Source organism: Dermochelys coriacea, chromosome 18 (genome assembly GCF_009764565.3).
Source record: "Dermochelys coriacea isolate rDerCor1 chromosome 18, rDerCor1.pri.v4, whole genome shotgun sequence".
Classification (NCBI taxonomy): domain Eukaryota; kingdom Metazoa; phylum Chordata; order Testudines; family Dermochelyidae; genus Dermochelys; species Dermochelys coriacea.
The window spans coordinates 18,586,918-18,609,729 of record NC_050085.1 but is presented as its reverse complement, the minus strand read 5'-3'; the positions used below and the strand labels follow the sequence as shown (position 1 = coordinate 18,609,729).

Here is a 22,812-nt window from a genome sequence, read left to right as displayed (position 1 = left end):
GACATTTCCAAAATGAGCTAGGACAGCTTTGCAGGTAAGGTTTTCACGTCAGTGCATGCATTACTGAGCCAATAGATAACACAGGCTCCCCTGAAACAACTACACTTCTTTATATTTAACAAGTTCTGGACCGGAAAGATTAAAGAACAGCTCTTATATTAAGCTGTTTATATATATATTTACATCAGCCTGAGTGCCGTTCATGCCAGTTAGGAACACATCCTTCTCAATGGGTCATTAGCATTAAAAGCACTTACGTGCTCCACCGCCAAGGAAGCGCAAAAGACATCAGCCAGAGTCTTGGTGCAAGAAAATACTCTTACAAACAATTTGTTAAAATAATTTACAGCATGTGCAGGTGAAGTGAACCAGGATTCTAAATCCTATAACACTGTCATCTCTTATTTATTTCTCCCCACCAAAAGATACCCAGAGGCATCAGAGTCAACATCACAAACTAACGGCCTGAAAAATGTTAGCTTGAATAAAACAAAAACACGCACATACAGGTGACATCTTCCAATTCACAGAAGAGCAACTTAATATCTAAGCAAGAAACCATGATGTTTTGTGCAAATGTAAAATAAATACAGAAAGATCAAGCTTATAGTGAGAGCCAGCCAGACATATTTATCTTAATTTGGGTTAAAAACAGAACCTCCTAGTTGAGCTGAGTGAACGATGCTCATTCAATTCTGATTGCCACCCCACCATACCAAAGGCAGCCAGGGGTGCAAGGACAGAGCAACATGCACTCCATTACTCACTGATATAAGGTGATGGGGAAAGTGCAAAGGGATGGTATGACAAGCACATTCAGTCCTTGTTCCTACTGTCCCCACCAGCTGTGTTTCATCTGGGTCATCGCCTGGGTTTTTACAAGCCTTTTGAGCAATTTGAAATCTGGATCCAAGTTCTGTGACTTGAGAGCACCTCTAATGATCTGATTTAAGTGCAAGGGGTTCATAACCCAAAATGAGCTTAAAACCACCAATGAAGAGGGCTAGAGAGCAAACACAAGCAGGTCTTTTACCTTCACTAATATCTTTCCTTTAAGACTTTCTGGGGAAGGGAGTTTGGTGGAATCCTCATTGCGCACTGAAGACAGGTCCAGCTTGTCCCCTAGGATTTCGATAAGATACTGAGCCATCTTCTTCTGCTGGAGAACACTGCAATGGTTCTCAATGGATAAAACAACAGGGTACCTGGGAAAGAAACAACCAGGAAAGATCATCTGCACAGTCAGCTTTTACAGAGCTGATGGAGAAAGAGCCATTCGAATCCAACCAATTCAGCAGACCAGTCTGACTAGGGACAGTTACTGATACACTTAGGGGACTGACTCAGCCAATCAGTGTACAGGATAGTGTTCCGTTACAGACCCAAAATTAATTGCCACCTCTCGGCATATCTTGATTTTCATGTCTGGGGACAACGTTTGCCTACGTGCTTCTCACAAAGCGGTTCTGTGGAGATCGTTCCTGGATTTGAGCCTCACCTTACTCGTAGCATCTTTCATTATCTAACAATTGTGTAACAGCTACAGGAGTCATAAGTAGCTTGTTGACAAATACACAGGCAAATCCTAATGGTACCTCATTCTATTCATGATCACGGCAGGGCTCCAGGCCATTTAAAAAAATAAATATGAATCGCTCTTCCGAAGACAAGACATTCAGAGGTGATAAACAGTGAGATGGAAAGCCCCATAAAAATGATGGCAGCTTGATAAATGCAGTATGAAATACCACCCAATTTATCCAGCACAGACATCCACAGGTCTTATAATCAGCCACCTCACTATATAAATGGAAAGTGAGCAAACCAGAGCCATCAGACACTATTTATAGGACACTATTCATTCGGATGTTCTTGGGGATGCATGCTTCTGTTAACAGATCAGTGATCTTTGGATCAGTTTAAGTCAGTGAGAGAGTTTCTATTGACTTCAATGGGCTTTGTTTAGGTCTAAACCAGGTCTAAAGTTCTCCCATTTTTTTCCATACTGGAAAACATAGCCAGAAGGTTTAGGATTTGGAAAGATTAATTCCAGATTGCTCCCAAGGGTTACACTGCACTCAAAAGGGAACAGCATCAAAGCTATGTGGACCACCTACAACAGCACATGGTTACCCGGAGTACAGGACTCAGTTTGAAGCTTAGCTCTAGATTATTGTTAAGAAAAGACCACCAAAAAGAAAGACACACACACACACACACACAGGTGGAACTACTGCCAAAACAAGTTCATTATCAAGGTCTAACAACCCAGACAACATCGTGTAAAGGGCAATCAATTTCCAGGGTTATTTTTCATTTTCAGTATCTATTTTTGGGTCCTTCCGACTGAGGCTGGGAAATCACATTGCACTCCTTAGAACTCATCAAGGAGGATTCACAGAATTTTGAAACCAAGGTGATCTGCACTGTATATAAACCAAAGCCAGATGGATTTCTGTTTAGCTTACAGGGGACATGATTCTGGGACAAATGCAGAATCCAACACGCAAAGAGATATTTTTTTTTTAAAGTGTGATTTTTGAAAGTAATGCAGATGGTGGGATACAAGTGCCTGCTGTGTCACTTGCCTTCCTGAATAGAAAAGCTTGGGCTTTGATCAGAAAATGGACATTTTGACACAGTTCCGTTTCGCAGAACCGTTAAGAAGATCTGGCTTCCCTTCCAGTGCGGAATGAAAACAAGTTTTGAAAACTCCAAAAACTGCTGCCAAATGGAATCAGCACCCACGGGCCTGCTCTAAAAAGTACCAAGTAAGGGCTAGTATCAGCAGGAACCTCCTCCCCGAACGCTCTCTCCTCTGAGGCATGCCATGCCCTCCAGTGCAAAGACAAAGATCTGTGGTCGGTGGTACGGGACGCGGCTGAAAATATCCACTAACTAGAAGCTAAACACCATGAACATAATGGGGAGGAAACACATGGCCCTGAACACATTGGAGCTTCTACAGAAGTGTGCTACAGAGTCCAGTGTTTATGCAGGTTGGGGTTTTGGAGCTGCCTGAGGTGCAGGCCTTCCCACCACACACACATATCCTTCCATGGAAATATTTATACCACTCCACCCACAGCGCAGCTTTTGTCAATAGCTAGTTGTTGCTGCCCACAGTGACCATAACTACCAGGGCTTTCCTGTATAAGCTACTCTGGAGAAGCAGAAGTCTATGTAACAAGTTTGCTCTTCCAAGCAGATGGTTTGGGGAATTGCTTGGGTTCCTGAAGTCAGTTGTGGAACAAGCTGCTATAACTCCCCCCTCCCAGCCCCCCCCCCACCACTTCCACACTCCCAGAACTATAGATCAGGAAAAAAGGCCAAGCATGGCTGGGTTTGGGGTGCAGCAGACATATACTCTCATGTACAGGCTCTGGGGTTACAATGGCTCTGCACAGCTTTTTGTCTCTCTGGCAGAGAACAAAGATGGGTGTGATACTGGAAACCCAGATGTTCCCAGTGTGGTGTTATACAGGTCTCCAGAATTCCATGAAAGCCTTGTGCTCTCACACCTTGCTCACACTCTCATCAGATTTGCTGCTCTGTAGAAAGCGTCAAACCAGGCAAATACAGAGGATCCAGGAACAGATTTTCAGCACCAGGGGAACAGTCCCTGCCTACTTAGGATTACTAGAGATACAATAACCACTCTTCATTGCACACAGGCGCATGTTGTAGAGGTAACTCAGAAAGCAGCTATGCAACAGGGGAAGCTTAACTGAAACACCCATCTGTACCCCAACCCCAGCATTCTTCAGCAGGCACGTTGCTTCATCTGACAAAGATTCAAGGAAAGAGAAAAAAAACAAAACAAAACAGATAAGTGCCATAGGCACTTGTCCCCTGCCTTTCACAACATCCTTTACAGAGACACTTGGGTGGCTGCCCTGCCCTTTCATCTCAATATCCAAACAGACAATCCCAACTCCTCACATCGTAAGTGCAGGTTGTGTGTACGGTCAGCTATATGAAACATCTTCCCCTCTGGTGATTCTCTGGTCTCCTGCCAGATGCTGGATTCAGACAAATCCCATTTCCCTTGAATGGGCTGAGTAACCCAGGTCCAGGCTACTGCCTCTGTCTAGCCCTTTGCTGCCCAACTTCCCACCCAGTGACGCTGGTATTACTGGCACATGGATAAGCATTGTCAAAATGTGTTAGAGTCTCCGGCTTTTAGATAGGAGATTATGGAAAGCCCCATGTGGTCTAATTAAATTTTGCCCTTCCACATAAGAGAGGCCTTACTGGGTCAGACCAACAGTCCATCTAGCCCAGTATCCTGTCTTCCAACAGTGGCCAGTACCAGATGTTTCAGAGGGAATGAATAGAACAGGGCAAGTTATCAGGCCAACCAGCATCTCTGCCTTATTACGCCTCCCATACAGAAGTTATTCACTGCAGGAAGAAGCAAGCACATGCAGGCTTCTCTGGCTCATACAGTACTGAGTCAGCTTTGCATACTGCCTTTGCATGAAGCAAGGCTGCCTAAACAAGGATCTAGGACCATGCAGCCAAGGGATACCAAGGGAGCTAGCAGCAGGCTGGGTACATACTCATTCTTGATGAAGGCATATTTGTTGATGGTTTCAATCACATCTTTGAAGAGTATCTTGGAGGTGAGGGTGTATCCATGGTGGACTATTGGCTCGCCATCTGGCCCATCCCAACAGTCAACTGCAGAGGGGGAAAAAAGATCCCATTTATCTTTAGATCTTAGAATCATAGATTATAACCCAGGGTGGCCAACCCATGGCTCGCAAGCTGCATGTCTCTTTTACAGTTAAAGTGCAGCTCGCGGAGCCCCCCACTCCTTCCCTGCTCTCTACTTACTAGATGTGGGGGGGAGAGAGGGGGAGGAAGGGAGGGAGGAGGCCTGGGACCTCTGCCTTGCAGCAGGGTTGTGGGATAAGGCCTTCTGCCCAGCGAGGAGGGGGAGTCTCAGGGCTTCAGCCCCATGCAGCACTCCAGTTGGGACTCAGGGCTTCAGCAGGAGCAAGGCTGAAACCCAAGCCCCAGCAGGTGCACCCCAGCTCTTGAACTTCTGAAGACCATCTTATGCAGCTCAGCAAGTCAGTATGTTTGGTCACCCTGTTATAACAGATAATTCAGACAGACAGACTCAAGCCCATTAAAAAGAGAGCCAGAGATATTCCTGATACTGGGAGCATCTTGCCAAACAGCATAACCACCCATTACAGTAGTATCATCCTGCCAGGAGTGACTTGGGGCCGTGCCGCTGTGAAAGGTGCTGAGAACCTGCAACTCCCCATTGTGACCCAGACACAGCATTTGGCCCCCACTGTCTCCCAGCTGAGTGCAAGCTTGCCTCCTCCCCCTACCTCATGTGTGTCTCTCCCTATAGGTCCCTGAGTGGTTTCCTCTGCAGGCACTTGCTTGCCATGAAATTATGTTGTGAACAGTTGACCCAGATCCCCTTCAGTTGAGAAAGCCCCAAGCAAAAAAGATGTTCTTTTGTGAGTGCAGAGAAAGATATTAAAGTGTAAAAAATCCCATTCGGATTCAGCACTAGACTAGAAAGCAGATTCTCAGCAGAGCTCCTCAGGGTAGCAGTAATGCCAAGATCTAAGCACCTCTGTCCCTCCTGTGAATTTCCCTAGCTTTACACTCACCTATAGGCATATTTCCAGGTAATGCTTCATTCCCCTAAGAATGTGTTACCACATTCACAAACCTCAACCTGAGCAGGCTGCCATATTTACCTCCTGGAGACGGTGACCCTCTATACAGTGGTCAAGACCTTGGAGACAGGGACAACATGGGTACTGCTACCTGCAGGATATTTTACGCTAACAGACTCCACGATTGATTCCCCAGCAACAAATAACAGACCCATTGTGGAGTGCACGGGTTGTCACTACAGTTTCGTAGCGTGACCCCCCTTTCCATACCGGGGACTCCCTCCCACTTAGCAACATGGCTGCAAATCCCAGGCTAGCATGTATATGCACCAACGCCCTGTACTAGATGGAATTGGAATAGCTCAACCATACATCCCATGTCCTATGCAGCTAATGGAGAACTAGCATAGAATAGCTTTGGGAAAAGAGCCTTCTCCCTTGAAAGACGGATTCATAATTTTTTATAAGTATAAACAACAACACTGGCCTCAGGCTTCTTCCTATTGCTGTGTAATGGAAAGTGCACCAGCGAGGAGGCCATAAATACGGCTGTCATAGAAGCCCCGTTTTGCCATTGCTTATACAGGAAATGCACATTGTGCTAAACCTTTCCCCCAACCCACCTACTTTGCTCTCATGATTCTTTCCCTAAAAGACGAGACACATGAACTATGGAGCCTCCTGATTACCTCACAGTTATTCCCTTCTGTCTTTACCTTCCACACATCGGCAGCCAGACTGCAGCACCCAAGCATACATGTCCACCCTAGACTGAGACATCAGCTGATCCCCCATGAGGTAGGTGTTATGGGAAGAGGTGATGTAGTAGTGGCTCAAAGGCTGGGTCATGTCCTGGTTCACCTGGTAGTGTTCTGGATTGAAGATGTCCCCCGACGGGCTCCGTGTGTAATTGGTGAAGCCTGTAGGAAAAACCGATAGGCCAGCATCAGCGTTTGTTGTTCTGTTTGAGAGCAGAATGTGAATCAGAGATTGCTTGGTATGAACTCTCCTTTATCTACCTTCTTCCTCTTTCCCAACACACACCAGTCTGACACAAACCCCTCTGCACCCCATCTGCCGTGAAACAGTTTGAACACCAAATTCTCATGAGAGCAGTGGTGAGCTTTCCTTTTACAGGATGGAGGGTTTTGACTCTTTCCATGTCGAACGGGCTCATTGAGACTCAAGAAAAAGCAAGCAGAGAAATTGGGAGACTAAGATCACCTAATTTCATGGTTTAAAATCAGCGATCAGAGAGAAAACACAATCATACAGGTGTCAAAGTCCTTTCGAATTATGCAGTCTTAACCTTGGCCACTGACCATTTTGGCAGCCTATCAGCTTCAGCTCCATACAGACCACATTTCTACATTCCCCAGGCCAATAACTCCCAAATGGAAACACCAAGAGGTTCCAATCCCCTGACCTGAAGAAAAACCAGCCCCAGTTTAAGAGAGCTCCTTGTTATGTTGGTCCCTGAGATGATGGGAACTATAGAAGCAAGACAAGATGCTCAGGTTCTTTTCCAACATGATGTCTTTCAGAAACCCTTACTTTCCTTTGCAAAGTGACAGCTCTCTGATGGGAATTACTGAGCATATGGGTCTGTGAAAACAACGAAACAAATGCACCCACTTGGAGAGCAATCATATCTGCATTTATAATGTGTAAATGAAAAGGTTATTCATGCTTTTCTGCTCCCTCTGTGTTTATTCCCAATGTCCACTGTTATTCCTGGAGGTCACCAGAGACAATGCTGTGAAGCTGCTAACCCCAAAGGAAAGGAACTATGCTGCAGACAGATTGTTAGGCAGAGTTGCTAGGCCTTCCCTCTCCTATAACCCTAATGAACACGCTTTTTAAATGCTTCATTTTGAGGCCAAGAGCTTAGCAGGATGCAATAAAAAAAATTAACATTTATACTGATAAGAAGAACATTCAGAGTTTCAAGAACAACGATTTTAAGATATATTTTGGAAGGAATATAAACCTCTCTACTTCAGGGCATGAATCCTATTGGGGATTAATGGGAAACCTTCTTCGGGGAAGGTGATCCCATAAATACCAATACAGGGTTTCTTGCACCCTCTCTGGAGCATGTGGTGTGGGTCACAGTTGGAGCCAGGATACTACATGAGATAGACCCCTGATCCTTGGATTCATTTGATCCAGCCTGGCTGTCCCGATGAATGTTGTTTTACTCCCCTCAGTGGGATTCGAACAACAGCTCAGAATGGTCTCTCTCACATATCTCTCTGCGCTCACAGAAGGGTAACACTTTGTTGCTCTTACCATCTTTCACATACCTAGAAATTGCCAAACTAGACCAGACCTAAGGTCCATCTAGTTCAATATCTTGCTCCAGGTGTGGCCAGTAGAAGATGTTTCAGAAGAAGGTGCAAAGAACCCCTGCAGTACCATATGTGGGGTAAACTGTCTCGTACATTAGGTGTCATCCTGGTCTCTAATAATTAGAGATTGGCTTAATCCTGAAGCAGGAGGTTAAATATCTCTTCCAAAATTTGTTATGAATTAATTGGGATAACTCTGGCCAAGGGGATTAGGATCAGGATGGAGATCTTTTCTCCAAAAGATAGCCAGTCCAGGTTAGGTGTTACTAACCTGATTCAGCTCAGGTTAGATGATACTATTAGACTTCGAATGCAAGTTTATCTGGGCAAATACAGTCTTTTTGTTACATGTTTGCACAGCACATATCACCACAGGGCTCTAGCATCTCGGTGCTTGAAAAATAGAAGCAATAAATCATAACAGAAGTGATGGGTGGCCTGTGTGACACAAAGTTAGGTGGGCAACAGAACTGGAAGCTATGTGAAAGTAACCTGGTTTTATGTCACAATATTAATTCAGATCAGGTTCATTTAGGCTTGTGTACTTTGGCCCACAGTTTCTTCTCATCATTCATGACAGAGTGTGTCCAGGTTCCATTTGTGATACTAATCCTAATTCCTACCGAACAACTGGGTTATCTCCACGACTGACTTCCAACAATTAATGTCCTCTGTGGACAGTATATGCCACAACTGACTCATGATCTCCTATACAGTAGCAAGCCAGTTCTATGGAGATTTAATTAGACTAGAAAAGCTGACCCAAATGTCAGATTTGGAAGTGAAAGGCTGCAAGACAAGTCAGAGTTACAAAACTCCTAAGTATATTACTATATTAAGAATCTGAAACTTATTTGGCACTGTCACAAATTCTAGCATTCCATCCAGGGCAGTGGATGCCTTCTCTCTGGCAAACTCACTATAAAGGTACAAACAGTTGATCATTGGTCTTAAATACCGGTTCAGACAACATACAAGTCCTTAAACCTTCCATCGGCCTGTCCTAATATATTTTTTTACTTTTCAGTTGCGGCTTCTGTATCTTTTCAGCTCTCTGATGCTGCTTGGTCTAGCTATATCCTAATCTTCCCAACAGTGCTGCTGTTTGACTTTGTGTCTGTACTTGGGCTGTGACAGATTTGTTGCTGTAACCTTCGGAGCAACTAGTCCCTAAACGCATCTTTACATTCACCTCGAAAGTCTGTAGTTAGAAAAAAACAAAAACAAAAAAATCCAGACGCAGAATAGACAGAACTCAAAACTGTCACATGGCTAGAGTCTGATAACTAGCTCCGAGGATGTATCGTTAAAGGGAAAAGGTGTCTGGAATCTCTCCTGGTTGCCTTCTACATTCTCCTGCACTGCCTTCTGCCGAACAGAGGGCGGCAGTGTTTGCTTACTGCCTAGATTTGATGATTCAGGTTCATTTCATTAAACAGATGCTGGCCAAGGGTTGAGCAGATGGAAGCCTCTGGAGATCTTTGCTTATCAATGAGATGAGTTTGGGGGATGGTAGTCTTGTCCCAGTCCCTTGGGGACATGACAAAGCCACACTTCTACTTGGCACATTCAGAGGCCCCCCATTCAGGAATTTGATATTGAGAGAACAGTGTTGCATGTCAGGAGTAAGGGTCATATGAGATTGTCTGGACCAAACCTTGCCCCCCTAACTTGGCAAATCTAGTGTGGGTTCACTCCACAAAGAAAGGCAGGATTTGAGGACCCCTCTCTCAGGGGCTGCTGGCATCATGCATGCTACAGAGTGCTCTTCCACAGGTGTTCCCTGCACCACAGTGTCCGGAGTATGAAGGTTTCTGGCTGGTCGAGCCATGATTACATAGCTGCACCGGCCATTCTCCTACATGCAGAGTGAGAGTAACAGCTGCAGGGGTTACTGTCATCCACGCAGACAGGCTCCGATGCCTGGCCACAGCCAGGGACAACGTGAAAGGATTTCTCTCTTTCCTCCAACTTCCATGAGAGCCTTCCTGAGAAAGCCTCAGCCCCCAACCCATCTGGCATGGCTGTGCATTGGTTCTTGGTCTGCCCTTCTGCCTGGCTCCTGCAGACAGACACTTGAATCCCTGACTTTAATGGGCCACCACATTTCCACATATGCACGCTGACAAGAGAGGCCAGCACCACATTATTGTCTGTATCTTTATCAAACTTGCAGGTCGCTGAAATACTGTGGATTTGGCACCAGGCCGCTCATCAGTTGGACTAGGCAGAGAGATGCTACCTGAAGAATTAGCTTCCCAAAGCGATGGAATCTTTGTTGATCATGCAGACTCCTTGCCTTGAAGGACACTGCACAATGATCCATCATGTCATCTTTTGGTACGTCCCTTTACAGACTTGGGGGAACACGGGGGGGGAAGAAGGGACTGGAGAAGTAGCTTTGGGACGCTGATTTTCTCCCATAGTTGAGAAACTGTTGCCTCACATCCCAGTACGGGCAGGACAGAGGATTAGTAAAAACCATAACTTCCATCCCAAGTATCCCACAAATCCCTTTCGTTCACCTCCACTGAAATGCTGCATGTTCCCCATGTGCAAATGGGTCTTAACAGCTCTCCACAGCAATGAAGACTTTATTCCCTGGGATCTCTGCTTTGTCATGAATCATTCCCCTGACATCTCTCTCACTAGTCCATAAGCAAAGTGGGGACTATATGAAGATGCTGCTACATCCTAAATGAATTAACAAGCTCACTTGTTGGGGTTGGTCCTGCTTTGAGCAGGGGGTTGGACTAGATGACCTCCTGAGGTCTCTTCCAACCCTAATCTTCTATGATTCTAGTGAAACAATACATCAGTCCGTCAAAGAGTAGAGGACTACCCAGGAAATGAAAACACAAATAAACAATCTGAATCAGCCTCCCAATACTGGCCTTCAAGCTGCAGGGAAAATTAACTTGGGGATAAATTGCTGCAAAAACATTTCCTTTATGATGGTTCTTGCTGGCTTCAAATTCTAACTTTGATTGTTAATTAAACATGCTTATTAAACTGAGCTGTTAAACACAGGCTACAATGAGAATTTTGGTAGTTAAGTGCTGAATAATCCACCCTGAGACAGCTCTGCAAAGCCTCAACCTAGCCCTAGTGCAGACCCTGCTAGGGTAGGCTCTTCAACACAGGCTTAACTTTAAGTAGTCAAGTAATCCCATGAGCAAGCACGAAGTGCTATGCTGAATCAGGCGTTCCTACACAACTCTGCAAATGGACATCAACCTCAACAGGGCACCTCATGTTTCCCCCTTTCCACAATGGTGTTCAAAGCCAGGCAATCCTGCCTGCATAGAAACGAGCCAGACCAGAAGCAAACACTTGCGTTAAAAATAAATAAATAAATACAAATAAAAAGAGTGCAACACAGTCATTTTAGTCATTTACACCTCCTTGCTGGTAAAAACAAAGACAACAAATGGGAAAAACTGAATTTCCACTAGGGAAAAAGCTCAATTTTTCAGATGTTTGTTTCCATAGGGATTTTATGTTTTCTTGCAAGGGAAATCCCTGTATATGCCATCTTAGATGCCAAAAGTTTCACCTTCAAAACAAAGTCTGCACGTTCTCACGAAGACTTGCAAAAATGTAATAACACTCCTAATAGAGACTGTCAGTTGTATTCAGCTGTGTCCTCCCTTTCCATGCAATTCTATAGGACGTATCATGAAGGTTCAAAAACTAAGTTAGGTCACGCTCCTGTTATGGAAGAGTTCTATAGGATGTAATGGAAAACAACCATTTTATAGGCTTTCCAGCCATCCCATAGACCAGTGGTACCCAAACATTTCCTGTCACTCCCCTCCCTTACCAGTAATAGAATCAGTCCACGTCCCCTTCTGTTACTGCACAGTTGGCTCAGAGGAGTTTGAGCTGAAGTCAGTGCTGGGGGCAGACCTAGGGATGGGGGAGGAACTGGACTGGGGGCAGAGAGAAGCTGAGGCTGAGGGAAGAGCTTGGCGGTGCTCCCTCCTGTCCCCCATAGGGGCTGGCCCGAGGCCCGATGCATCCCCCTGAAACATTCTTCAGTGCCCCTCCTGGGGTGCATGCCCCACAGTTTGGGGACCACTGCTATAGAAGGTAACAGAGAATTCTGTTCCTGCAACAGAGAATTCAAATACCACCTACAGAAAAGGTTCTCATTATCTATTAACATTCTGTATGTTAAGTAATTTCTGTGGAACCCAATTGGTTTAATTCCTATTAAACACAACAGGATCTTTTCCATAAGAGTAACTGGGTTAATACATGTTGAAAGAAAAAGAATTGTTCACTAATTATTATTGTATTTAATTGCTTAGTTGTGGATCTATGCAGATAAACTGACACCCGATCTTCATTGATTAAATCATTATATGCTTGATTTGCATTCATGCCACTTAGATTTTTCTTTAAAAACAACATCTTTGCTAGAACGGCAAAAATACCAACGAACTACATAGGCAAGTCACACTGCTACTGTATCTCAAGACTATCTCAGTAGAGGGGAGCATAATGTTTGCACTGTAGCATTTTCTCTTTCCATCAGACATGTCTCAAACAGAAATAAGCAATCAGGCCCAATAATAGCACTAGCCACCCCACTTCCACCAACTATTGATAACGAGATTTCACCCTATTTGATGGCCTGTGCTGAATGCAATGTAGCAGGGAGTCACTTTCAAATCAGCAGGCTCGTAACTCCTGTAGCCAACACTAAGATAGCTTGCAAGATAATTGAACATATCATGATCAGAACACCTCCTCCAGCAAACCATTACCATAGCTTGCGTAAAAGAAAGAGGCTACCCAAGATAGATCAGCTAGGATGAAAAATCAATAGGATGTATTGCACACTAGCAAAAATAGTACCGCTGCTTGCAGCAAATTAATAATTCCCTCATTCTGGAAGATAGATTTGACTGCTGAAGGAGCGGTTCTGTGTATCGCTAATTGGGCACCCTGTGAACTGGCCCTGGTGCTTGTTTCATGCGCTTGCTGAAGTTTAATGCTGAAACTGCCGTAATTAGCTAACACTAACTGTGTCCGTCAGCTCTAGAATGAAGAAAAATGAATGCCTCGGGATGCTGCCAGCAGTGTGAAACAAAGACCTTGAGAGCTTGACTCCATTCTCAGGAAAGCCTCCTGTCACACAAGGTGCTTTATTCTGCTCAGCAGCAAACCATGATCCTATTAAAATTATCATCTCAGTCCAGTTCCTACTAGTCAGGTGTCACATGACAAGAAGCCACCACTACAGAGGACATAAATTAGATCCCTACTAGGCAATCTCAACAGATCACCAGGAGAGAATGGGCCCTCCAAGTCATTGGCAGGGAACTTGCACTGCATTGAGTGTAGCTGTACTGGTTCTGGGGAAAAACAGAGGACTTCTGTCTTCAGCACTATTACAATCCAGCATCTCTAGCTAGCCCTATTCCAGCTAGCCTTTATAGAGGGCAAGAGAGACCTAAAGTCTAGAGAACACAAACCCATGAAAAGAACAACTCTGTACTAGCGAAAAGAAAAGGAGTACTTGTGGCACCTTAGAGACTAACAAATTTATAATGCTCTAATAAATTTGTTAGTCTCTAAGGTGCCACAAGTACTCCTTTTCTTTTTGCGAATACAGACTAACACGGCTGCTACTCTGAACTCTGTACTAGATTACATACATGAAGCAGCAGCATTCTGAAGTCTAAGGAGGTTATAAGATTATACAACCCCCTATGTGAAGAAAAAAAAACATGTATAGGACATGGGGCTAGCTAGACATGTCAGAGTGGACAACCCTGAAGAATGAACTTTTCCCTGAAGAAGATACCAATTTAAAAAAGGTAATGGAGTAAGAGGGAGAATGCTTGGGAAACAGCCCTACACAGCCCCCCTCAGACACTATCTGAGCAAAACAGAGGGGCTTTGTCCCTCTCCATCCTTTCTTCATCCTAATGAAAAATAACTCCTGGAGCTCACACATTAGTCTCAGGCCTGGCTATTGCCCATCCTCAGCAAAATCTAGTAATGTGTAAAGTGTGTTCTCAATCCCTCCCCCCCAAATATAATAGCTATTTTATTAGCCATGCAGGCTCTCAAAATCAGGTCATGGGATAAGATATGGGTAAATGAGATGTGTAGACTAGCAGAAAGAATTGCAATAATTGCTATGCCTGCAAACAAGAGTCCTAGATACACACAACTTGTCAGTTTTCTGCACATTTCAAAACAGGGACAGGTGTGTTTCTAGATAGGCAGCCCAGACAAGACATTTACCAGACTTACTCACTCTCTCTCAGCAGTTTTTGGCAGACCAAAAGCTTGATCAATACCAGGTAGGATCTTAGAACTGCAACCAATTATCAATAAAAAGTTGCGGAGAAATAGAGCACGTTTCATCATAAATTCCGTCAACTACCTCAAGCCCTTGTTTTATATTTTCAAACCACAATAATAAAGAGCAATGCTCTGTGCTTCTGTAGCGCAAGGATCTCAAAGTGCTTTATAAAAGATTAGCGAAGTGAAGCTTTACAGCCTCCTGGGAAGAATGGAGGTCAGAGTTATTATTACTCCCATTTGCAGCTGGGAAAACTGACACAGACTAATCTAAACCCAAGGTTACATAGGGCGTCTGGCACAGAGCTAAGAGCAGTGATGAGCTGCCAAAATCTTAACAACCAGTTCCCTCCTCACCCCATGAGGGAGTCATTGCCCACCCCCGCCCGCCCGGGACTCCTGTCCCATCCAACCTCCCACACTCCTTGATGCGCCCCCCCAAGACCCCTGCTCCATCCACCTCTCTCCCCTGTCCCCTAACTTCCCCCAGCACCAAGCAGGAGGGTCTCATGGGCCACCGTAGTGGGTGCCCACCCTACCACTAAGAGCTAGAGGGACCTGCCGGGGGGCGAGGTGGGGAGTCCCAGCGGTGCTTACCTGGGGCAGCTCCCAGGAAGCATCCGGCAGGTCCCTCTGGTTCCTAGGGGCAGGGGAGCGGCTGCTCCCCCCACTGATCACATCAAAAGTGGCGCCTTAGGCACCGACTCCCTGGGTGCTCCGGGGCTGGAGCACCCTCAGGCAGCTCCTCGTCCAGCGCCTGGCCCCAGCTCACATCATCTCCGCTCCACCTCCTCCCCTGAATGCACTGCCCCACTCTGCTTCTCCGCGCCCCCCCCCCCCCCCCGGCTTCCCGCGAATCAGCTCTTCGGCAGGAAGCCGGGGAGGGCTGAGAAGCAGGCAGTGGTGCTTCCCGCTCGGGCCGAGGGTGGTGGAGGTGAGCTGGGGCGGGGAGCGGTTCCCCTGCCCCACCCCCCGGGTTACCTGCTGTGGCGCGAGCAGCCTTCCTCGCACCCCCGCCCCAGCTCACCTCCACCTCCCTGGGCCTGAGTGCGAAGCCACCACTTGCTTCTCAGCCCGCCCCAGCTTCCCGCGCGAACAGCTGATTCGTGGGAAGCCGGGGGGGGGGCAGAGAAGCAGAGCGGAGCGGTGCGTTCAGGGGAGGAGCCGGAGCGGAGGTGAGCTGGGGCTGGGGATAGAGCGGTGCCGTGGGCTGCCGGTGGGTGTTCTGCACCCACCAAATTTTCCCCTTGGAAAATGGAGTCAGTGCCTAAGGCGCCACTTTTGGTCGGTTAAATTTAGAAGCCCTTTTAGGCCCGGTTGTCCCTCGTGGAACAACTAGTTCTAAAAGGGCTTCTAAATTTAATAACAGGTTCTAGCAAACCGGTGCGAACCAGCACCAGCTCACCACTGACTAAGAGTAGACCCCAAGTCTGACTCCCTATTTTGTGCCTTAAGCACAAGAGCATCTTTTCTATCCATAAGAAACTGCATATATAAAAAGTAAGAAAGAAATCATATGGAGTCCCTCTGCAATAACTCCTCAAATGAGGACCAAGCTACTGGCTCCTGTGCTAGACTTCAATTTCATGGTAGAGTAACAACTGTGCTCCAAAATCTCTCACAGCAGCACAACCAGCCGTGAGTAATGTAGTTCTGTGCCTCTTGTCAAGGTGACCCCACAGTCTATGCTTTGCCTGTTATGTGTAAGTACTGTTGCTCATAAGCTTGACTTCTCCATAAGCAATGCTTATAGAACCTAATAGGGAATACAATGTAACTAATATCTGTGCAATTTGTTTTTTGAGCACAGGCGTGAGCAGTAACTCCCACGCACTTTGAGTTTAACGGTAAGAAGGAAGAGAAGTTGTGTTAAAACATAATGAGAGTAAAGTCAGATGTTCTCCCTCACTCAGACAACCTGGGTTCATTGCAGAAATTACTCTGTTATGCAGGAGGTCAGATTAGATGATCACAATGATCCCTTCTTGTCTAACATGTCTAAGTCTCAGATAAGATCAGGCTAATGTTCAATCACAAAGAAGCCAAGCTGATGGACCCAATTCTCTATTCTCACACTCAGGTGAAGTGGGTGTAAAGCATAACACATCCCAGATGGAGTGTTTTACCTGCTGTAAGGGACAGGGCAACAGATTTCAGTCCCCAGAGCAGGAGAGACCTGAATCCATTATATAGGAACCATCCTTCATCAACGATAAAGAGGTGACTCCAGGTATTGGAAACTACCCCATTCATTTGGGTTGAAGAACAGACTGTACCAATTTATAGTTGACCATTCTGCATTAGTTCAACACAGCCACAGATGTGCATATTATGGCTTTTTTTTTCTAAATATAGCTCGACACTTCCCATACAATCTATTGCCAAACAACATTTCCAGGGCCTGACTAGCACTCGTTTGCTTTTGGAGTTGATGGGACCACCGTGGATAAAGGGGCCACTGTACTGAGTAAGGGATTCAGAATCAGCCCTAAAGCAACCTGTACCACCTGGCGAACATTGAAGTCTTGTTCAGCGCAGCACCTGGCGTTCAGTGAGAGCCCATTAGCACCGGGCCTGCTGAGAGTGTGCTTCTTGGGGCAACATTATTTACCACCCCCATTGTAAATAATTTGACACATGCTCAGATCACTGGTTTTATTAACACTTTAACATTTGTTGTTCATTGGGGGGTGAGGGGGATTAAGACTTTGTCTGGAATTGTCACAGATGCCTAGGGGAGTTAAGTACCAAATTCCATTGCATTTCAATAGAACCTGGGGAGAGACTTTCAAAGGCATAAATGACAGACAGGCATCCAACCCCCATTGACTTGCAATGACAGGAGCATCATCCCTCCAGGTCTCTAACTCCCTTAGGCTCCTTTGAGAATCCCAGCCCACATCAACAACATTAACAGAAAAGCACAGACAAAACATCCCGTATGCAAGGGGACACCATACAGTACTCAAACAAGTGTCAAATTCGAACTAGCATTTAGCGTCCATTGAGCATTTTCCAGAACAGCAGCAAAAACCAACTTACCGTCTATTCCCAGAGCCCGCTGCTTCTTGTTCTCCAGACATGGTTCAAATTGATTGATAATTTCCAGGCAGTACTCCTTGGTCACATTAGTCATCTAAAAAGGAAACAGAACATGAAGTGGAGAACATCTCGTTAACTAAATAATCATCCACTGCTCCACTAGTTCTCTTCTCTCTGTGTAGTACGAGAACTGGTTGTATTTTCTGCACTAGCACTAGGATTTTTACACTGTTCACTAAAATTCCCACTTCCGCCACTCAGTGTCAGGTCAGATAAGAATCAGGCTGCTAAGTGAAAAGTTAGTCCCTTTGGCAGCTGCCTGATAGCACACAATAAAACACAGAGCCCGATTTCTGCTTTGTAGGTCAATTTTGTTTAGTGTTTTTAACCCCACAGGGCAACCACACAGCACATGTTTTGCTATGGCCCAATAGGGTCTTTTGGCTGCAGGATTAATTTGTGTTGTCAAAAAGTTTTCACTTTAGAGGCATGCAACAAAACAGAACTCCAGGAGCCAGTGGAGAGAAGAATGAATTATAATAATTGGCCAGGTATCAGAAGGACAGGAGATTATTGGAAGCATTTCTAGGGCATCCGTTACTTTGATCAATGGTAGGATTTCATTCTGGTCCTCAAGACGTGTGCAAAGAGAAAATTCTGCATGTTCTGAGACACTGACAATTGAAAATTAGGCCATTTATGGTTAGCTCCATTTATGTTAAAAAAGGAACTACACAGCCCTGCATTATGTAAACAGAGCTGGGTGACCAATTACTTACTATATCTGTCGTCAGTAGTGCTACAAATCAGGATCAAGGCTTCTCTGTGCGAGGTGCTGTGCACACACGCGACCATATGGTGCCTGTCCCAAAGAGTGGCTCAGATGAAAAAGCCAATCAGAATCTTTCAAAAATACACATGTAAAACCAAAGTAAAGCATAAAGAGGGACGAGGAGTAAACATCTCACGACAGATGCCTGGAGCAGCGCGTTCTCCATCTATCCACCAGAAGACCTACAGCATGGCAGTGGCAGTGCAAGCTTCCCTGGAAGTGCACAAACAGAACTGTATCCTGACCAGGAGGAACCACTTGCAAGGGGATTTCAGAGTGCATGGACCATTCCGTCCTTGCTCCTCTCTGCTGAGTCTGCCAACAAAGGGACTAATTATGGTGGTGGGTTGGGCAAGGTGGACCCATGCCCAAAGGATCAGTAGTTTTGACACTGGACTGGAGCCTTCTTGTGGGGAAGTTCAAAACACAGCAGATTAAGGAGCATGAAAAAAGCTCTCTCCTTCCACTGAATGTCCTGGCTTGGCTGGGCTGGGCTGAGACACAAAAGCCCAGAAGTCTCCCTGCCAAAACACCTTTCTTGCAGCATTTACATCTTGGCCATGACCAGCAAAGGCAGGATCTCATAAGAAAGCCAGTTTTCATGAGATTTCTAGTCCCAATCCCACAACAAGGGATTTCCCTGCTCCTAGCTCAGCACTGCTGTTGCATGCTTTTGTTCTGTTTTTGACAAGGCTCAAACCTACAGTAGCAACACCTGCTTGTTCTAGACGTATTGCATTAAAGAGGGCAGCACTATCTGTGGGAGGAAAGCTGGAGAGCTTTTTGCTCTCAGTGCCAACGATTAGCTGAACTGATTGAGTCCTGTGGCTGAAGTTAATTTTTTTCCTCTCAGCATGAAGAGGATCAATAAGCCCAGTGAAACAGAAACACAGCCTAACTCATTTAAAGAGACAACAGGCACAAAGGGATGGGTGTTCATTTATTTAATTAGCAGGTGACTCATGAAAGTCTATCAGAGCATGAAAAGCAGAAGCACATGGACAGAGATAGCCCAGCCTAGGAGTTTTCATGCTGACTTCGCCGTTGCTGTCCATGGTATTTTTTCTTTCCCACCCCATCTACTTCTACAATTCTGGTGAGAAACAGAACGTCCTAGCTGAGCTATTATTTTGCTGCCTCCCTAAAACCAGAAATGCCCCAGCCTTGTCCTGACTGAGGAGTCTCCAGGGCAGAAGTAGAGGAGAGAAGGGGTTTTATATTTGGTGGGGTGGGACGGGACCAATGGACAGTTGAAATGCTCCCTTTCTCCTGAGGATGTTAAAGTGGGGCGAGAGAAACAAAACAACCTCACTAAATTCTCAGTCTTAATGAAATCTTGAAAAAAATTCCAATGGAATCCCTCTCTCCTCGATGAAAAGAAATACTCTCAACTGCAGGGCTCTCCGGTTGGATTTTACCTTAACTTCACGGCTCCTGTCTTCCTCTGGGGCCATACTGACCCTTCAGCTTCTGGCATCTGCCTTCCCTCTCCCCTTTTATTTATGCATTGCAATATGGTCTTTTATTACATGTTCCTTCGGTCACATTTATAGTGGGCTGGTTTCCCTGTCCCCATTGCTAGTGGCACTCTAGCTTACTAAATCGCTCCTCCATTACCAGCCAACTTAAAATAACCACCAGCCTCTTCATTGCAATAGGCTTTAACTTTCCCAGAACAGACCAGCCAACAACCTTGCAATCTGAAGGGTTTAGACAGCTATGCATTAGAAGCCGCTCAGAACCTGATAAGAGGAACAAGTGGTAAGGTATAGGTACAGTATAATACAGGTACAGTAAAGCACATTCACACTAAGCAACAGATGAATGGGTTACAAAATCTGGTTAACTGGCACTTCTGGCATGGTCTACCAGCTATTTGCAGCAGTCGTCGGTACACACCAGGGTTTGCTGGCACAGATGCCCCAATATGTGGCAGCCTTTGTTCAATTCCTATGACTGCTGAGAGAGGTGATATTAACATTTGTATTTTTCATCATTCATGGCTTATTTTAAAACGATCAGCCCACTGAAGTCACCAATAACCAAGACGATCACGTAGCTGGCAGTTGGCTGTTCCCATCAAGGTGGGTATAGCTGAGATTTGATGCAGAAGATGGAATAGATCAATGCATTTGTATATACATGTGTACGTACGTGTGCAGAGAGAAGCTACTTAGCTTTAGCCATAAGAAAATAAAAGCACGGTACATCTCTATTTGTTTCCTTTTCACAAAAGCCTACAGGAGCTGTCAGGAAAGGGAGCCATCATCTTTAATCTGCAGCACTGGTTGATGAATAAAAGTGACTAATATGCATAAAGAATACAAACCTTCCTGTTTAGTCCTCGCCTACAAGGAGCAAATCATTAATTCCACTGTACATAGCAGCTACTGCAACAGGGTGCGTGGAGATTAGTTTGCTGCTATTTAACTGACAGCCCATTGATAACTATGGCAAGGGCATCAAGGTAAAATTCAATATTTGACTAGTAAAGCTCATAAACCCAGGAGTTAAAGTCTCTGAAGACATACGAAAGGTCTGATTTTATGAACAGCGTTAGGTGTAATGCTTGCCATTGGGTATTGGCCAAGAATAAAACGCTTCTACTAGAGAACCACCTGTTCTGTTGGACCATAAACTTTTCATCTCTTTCAAATCAGATGAACTGACAGAACAGTGTGTGGCTTGTAATACCCACTAGAGTGGCAAGAGAAGGAGCAAACAGTTAGTCCTTTCCATCTCCAAAAGGCTATCCAAGCCAGCAGTGAATCCTCTCAATAACCCTGGGAAACATGGCCACCCTCCAGTGGGCAAATCACTTCATTACTCTACCCCCAATGCCATGCAGCAAGACAGAGACAGAGGCAAAAACATCACCACTGGATCAGGTTGCCTCATACTGGGAAGGTGATAACTGGAGAGGTGTTAACAGTTGAATGGTCCCTTGAAATGTATTAACTACTTATGCTAAACAATCTGTTCCATCGTGTATTTAGCTGTGACACTCAGGGTATCTTTTCCAGACCTGAAGAAGAGCTCTGTGGAGCTTGAAAGCCTGTCTCTCTCACCAACAGATGTTGACCCAATAAAAGATATTACCTCCCACCCCCGTCTCTCATACTGGAAAGAGTCAAATGTCTCCATCTAGCCACATGTCTACAGGATTTTTCGAAAGGAAAAGTAAGGGGAAGGAGGGAAGCTACAAAGCAGAATGATCTGCATTAGGGAGATAGGGAGGGAATAAGGAGATTCCAGGAAACATCCACACCAGGCCTGAAGTGGTATCAGTGGCTTTTGTCTAAGTCACCAAATTGTCTGAGTGCCCCACATGCCCTGTGATTGGAGTGGCCAGACATAGCTAGCTACTAAACTTTTCAATTGCACCTCGGAAATGCTCTCTACTTGAAACAAATTTAAAAATTCATCCCACCCACAGAATTAAAACATGGCAGGTTTAGAACCCAGGGGGCTGGTCAGAAACCTTACAGTAATGCTTAGTTATAAAGCTAGCCATGTATCTTTCCAGTAATAAGTGTCTAGTAGAATAAAAAGCATTGTGAACCAAGCTCGTGAGACAGGGCCCATCAAAGCAGCTGGTAGGTGTGATACTGCAAAACACGTTCCTACAGTGACAATTGTTCGTTCAACAATATTACAGTCTTTAGCGTGAAACTAAATCTTTATTCAAAAAGTCACTGAAAATGGGAAAGTGGTCTGAGATGGACACTGAGGCATTTTTCTAGGCCATATGGAGTTTGGCTTGATCAGAAGGCTCTGGCTTTGGCTCTGGCTCTGGCTAATAACTGCGACAGAAGGGGTACCTTGGGATACATTTTCAGATATATGAATGGCATGTTTGTATAGTACCTGCCCATCTCCTGCCTGCTTCCGGCCAGTTCTATTTGTCCTTCTCTTTTACAAGCATTAAATTAACATAAAACAGTATTAGGAAGAGGCCTTGAACCAAACATATGGCAAACATTAACTCTTGTTTGGATTATTCCCTCTGTCACCAAGAGTCATGCCCACGCTAGTTATTACTGCTTTAAAAAATTAAATTAAAAAATAGAAAGCTCCACTTACCACTCAACCCACAAGCTGTCCAGTGCATACAGAGTACGCTATGTACAATGACATCCAATTTTGAGATTAGGTGGGGCGTTCAAATTATGATCATTAAGAAATCAACATACCAGGTGAGATCCACAGGAGTAAAACACAATCCATCTTCCATGCTAAATTAGATGGTTAGCCCATCTTTGCTCTCCCAGTTTATGGAGAGTATTAATTTCTCCAATGTTCCCTAAATGAGCAGGCCGATTATTCAAACCTGCCAAGGGTGCTGCATATAAAGAGAAAAAGAGGTAGCACTAGCTTATCAGAATCTCTTTCCATTTTAAGACATCAAAACCAAGAACTCAGCCGGGATAAATAACATCGAGTGGCAATAGGCTTGAAGTTTCTGTGCACAGGTTTGGACATGCTCTGTAGGTGACCTTGTTATCACATAAAATATCAAGGTTTGATAGGGTTTCTATCTACTTTGGGAAGAATCCACAAGCGAACCATTAAAAGGTCACCTTTAAGTGGAAGGTTGGAACATTGTAGCTTTCTAAGG

At 45.1% G+C, this 22,812-nt stretch overlaps 1 protein-coding gene across 1 annotated transcript in view; it reads right to left on the bottom strand.

The window, feature by feature from the left end:
* PLCH2 (phospholipase C eta 2) overlaps positions 1–22,812 on the bottom strand; it is a 322,908-nt gene that overhangs the window by 57,811 nt on the left and 242,285 nt on the right. Inside the window, 4 exon segments of the mRNA XM_038376889.2 lie at positions 1,034–1,205; positions 4,563–4,683; positions 6,365–6,568; positions 17,363–17,456. Of these exon segments, the coding sequence (XP_038232817.2) occupies positions 1,034–1,205; positions 4,563–4,683; positions 6,365–6,568; positions 17,363–17,456 (591 nt within the window).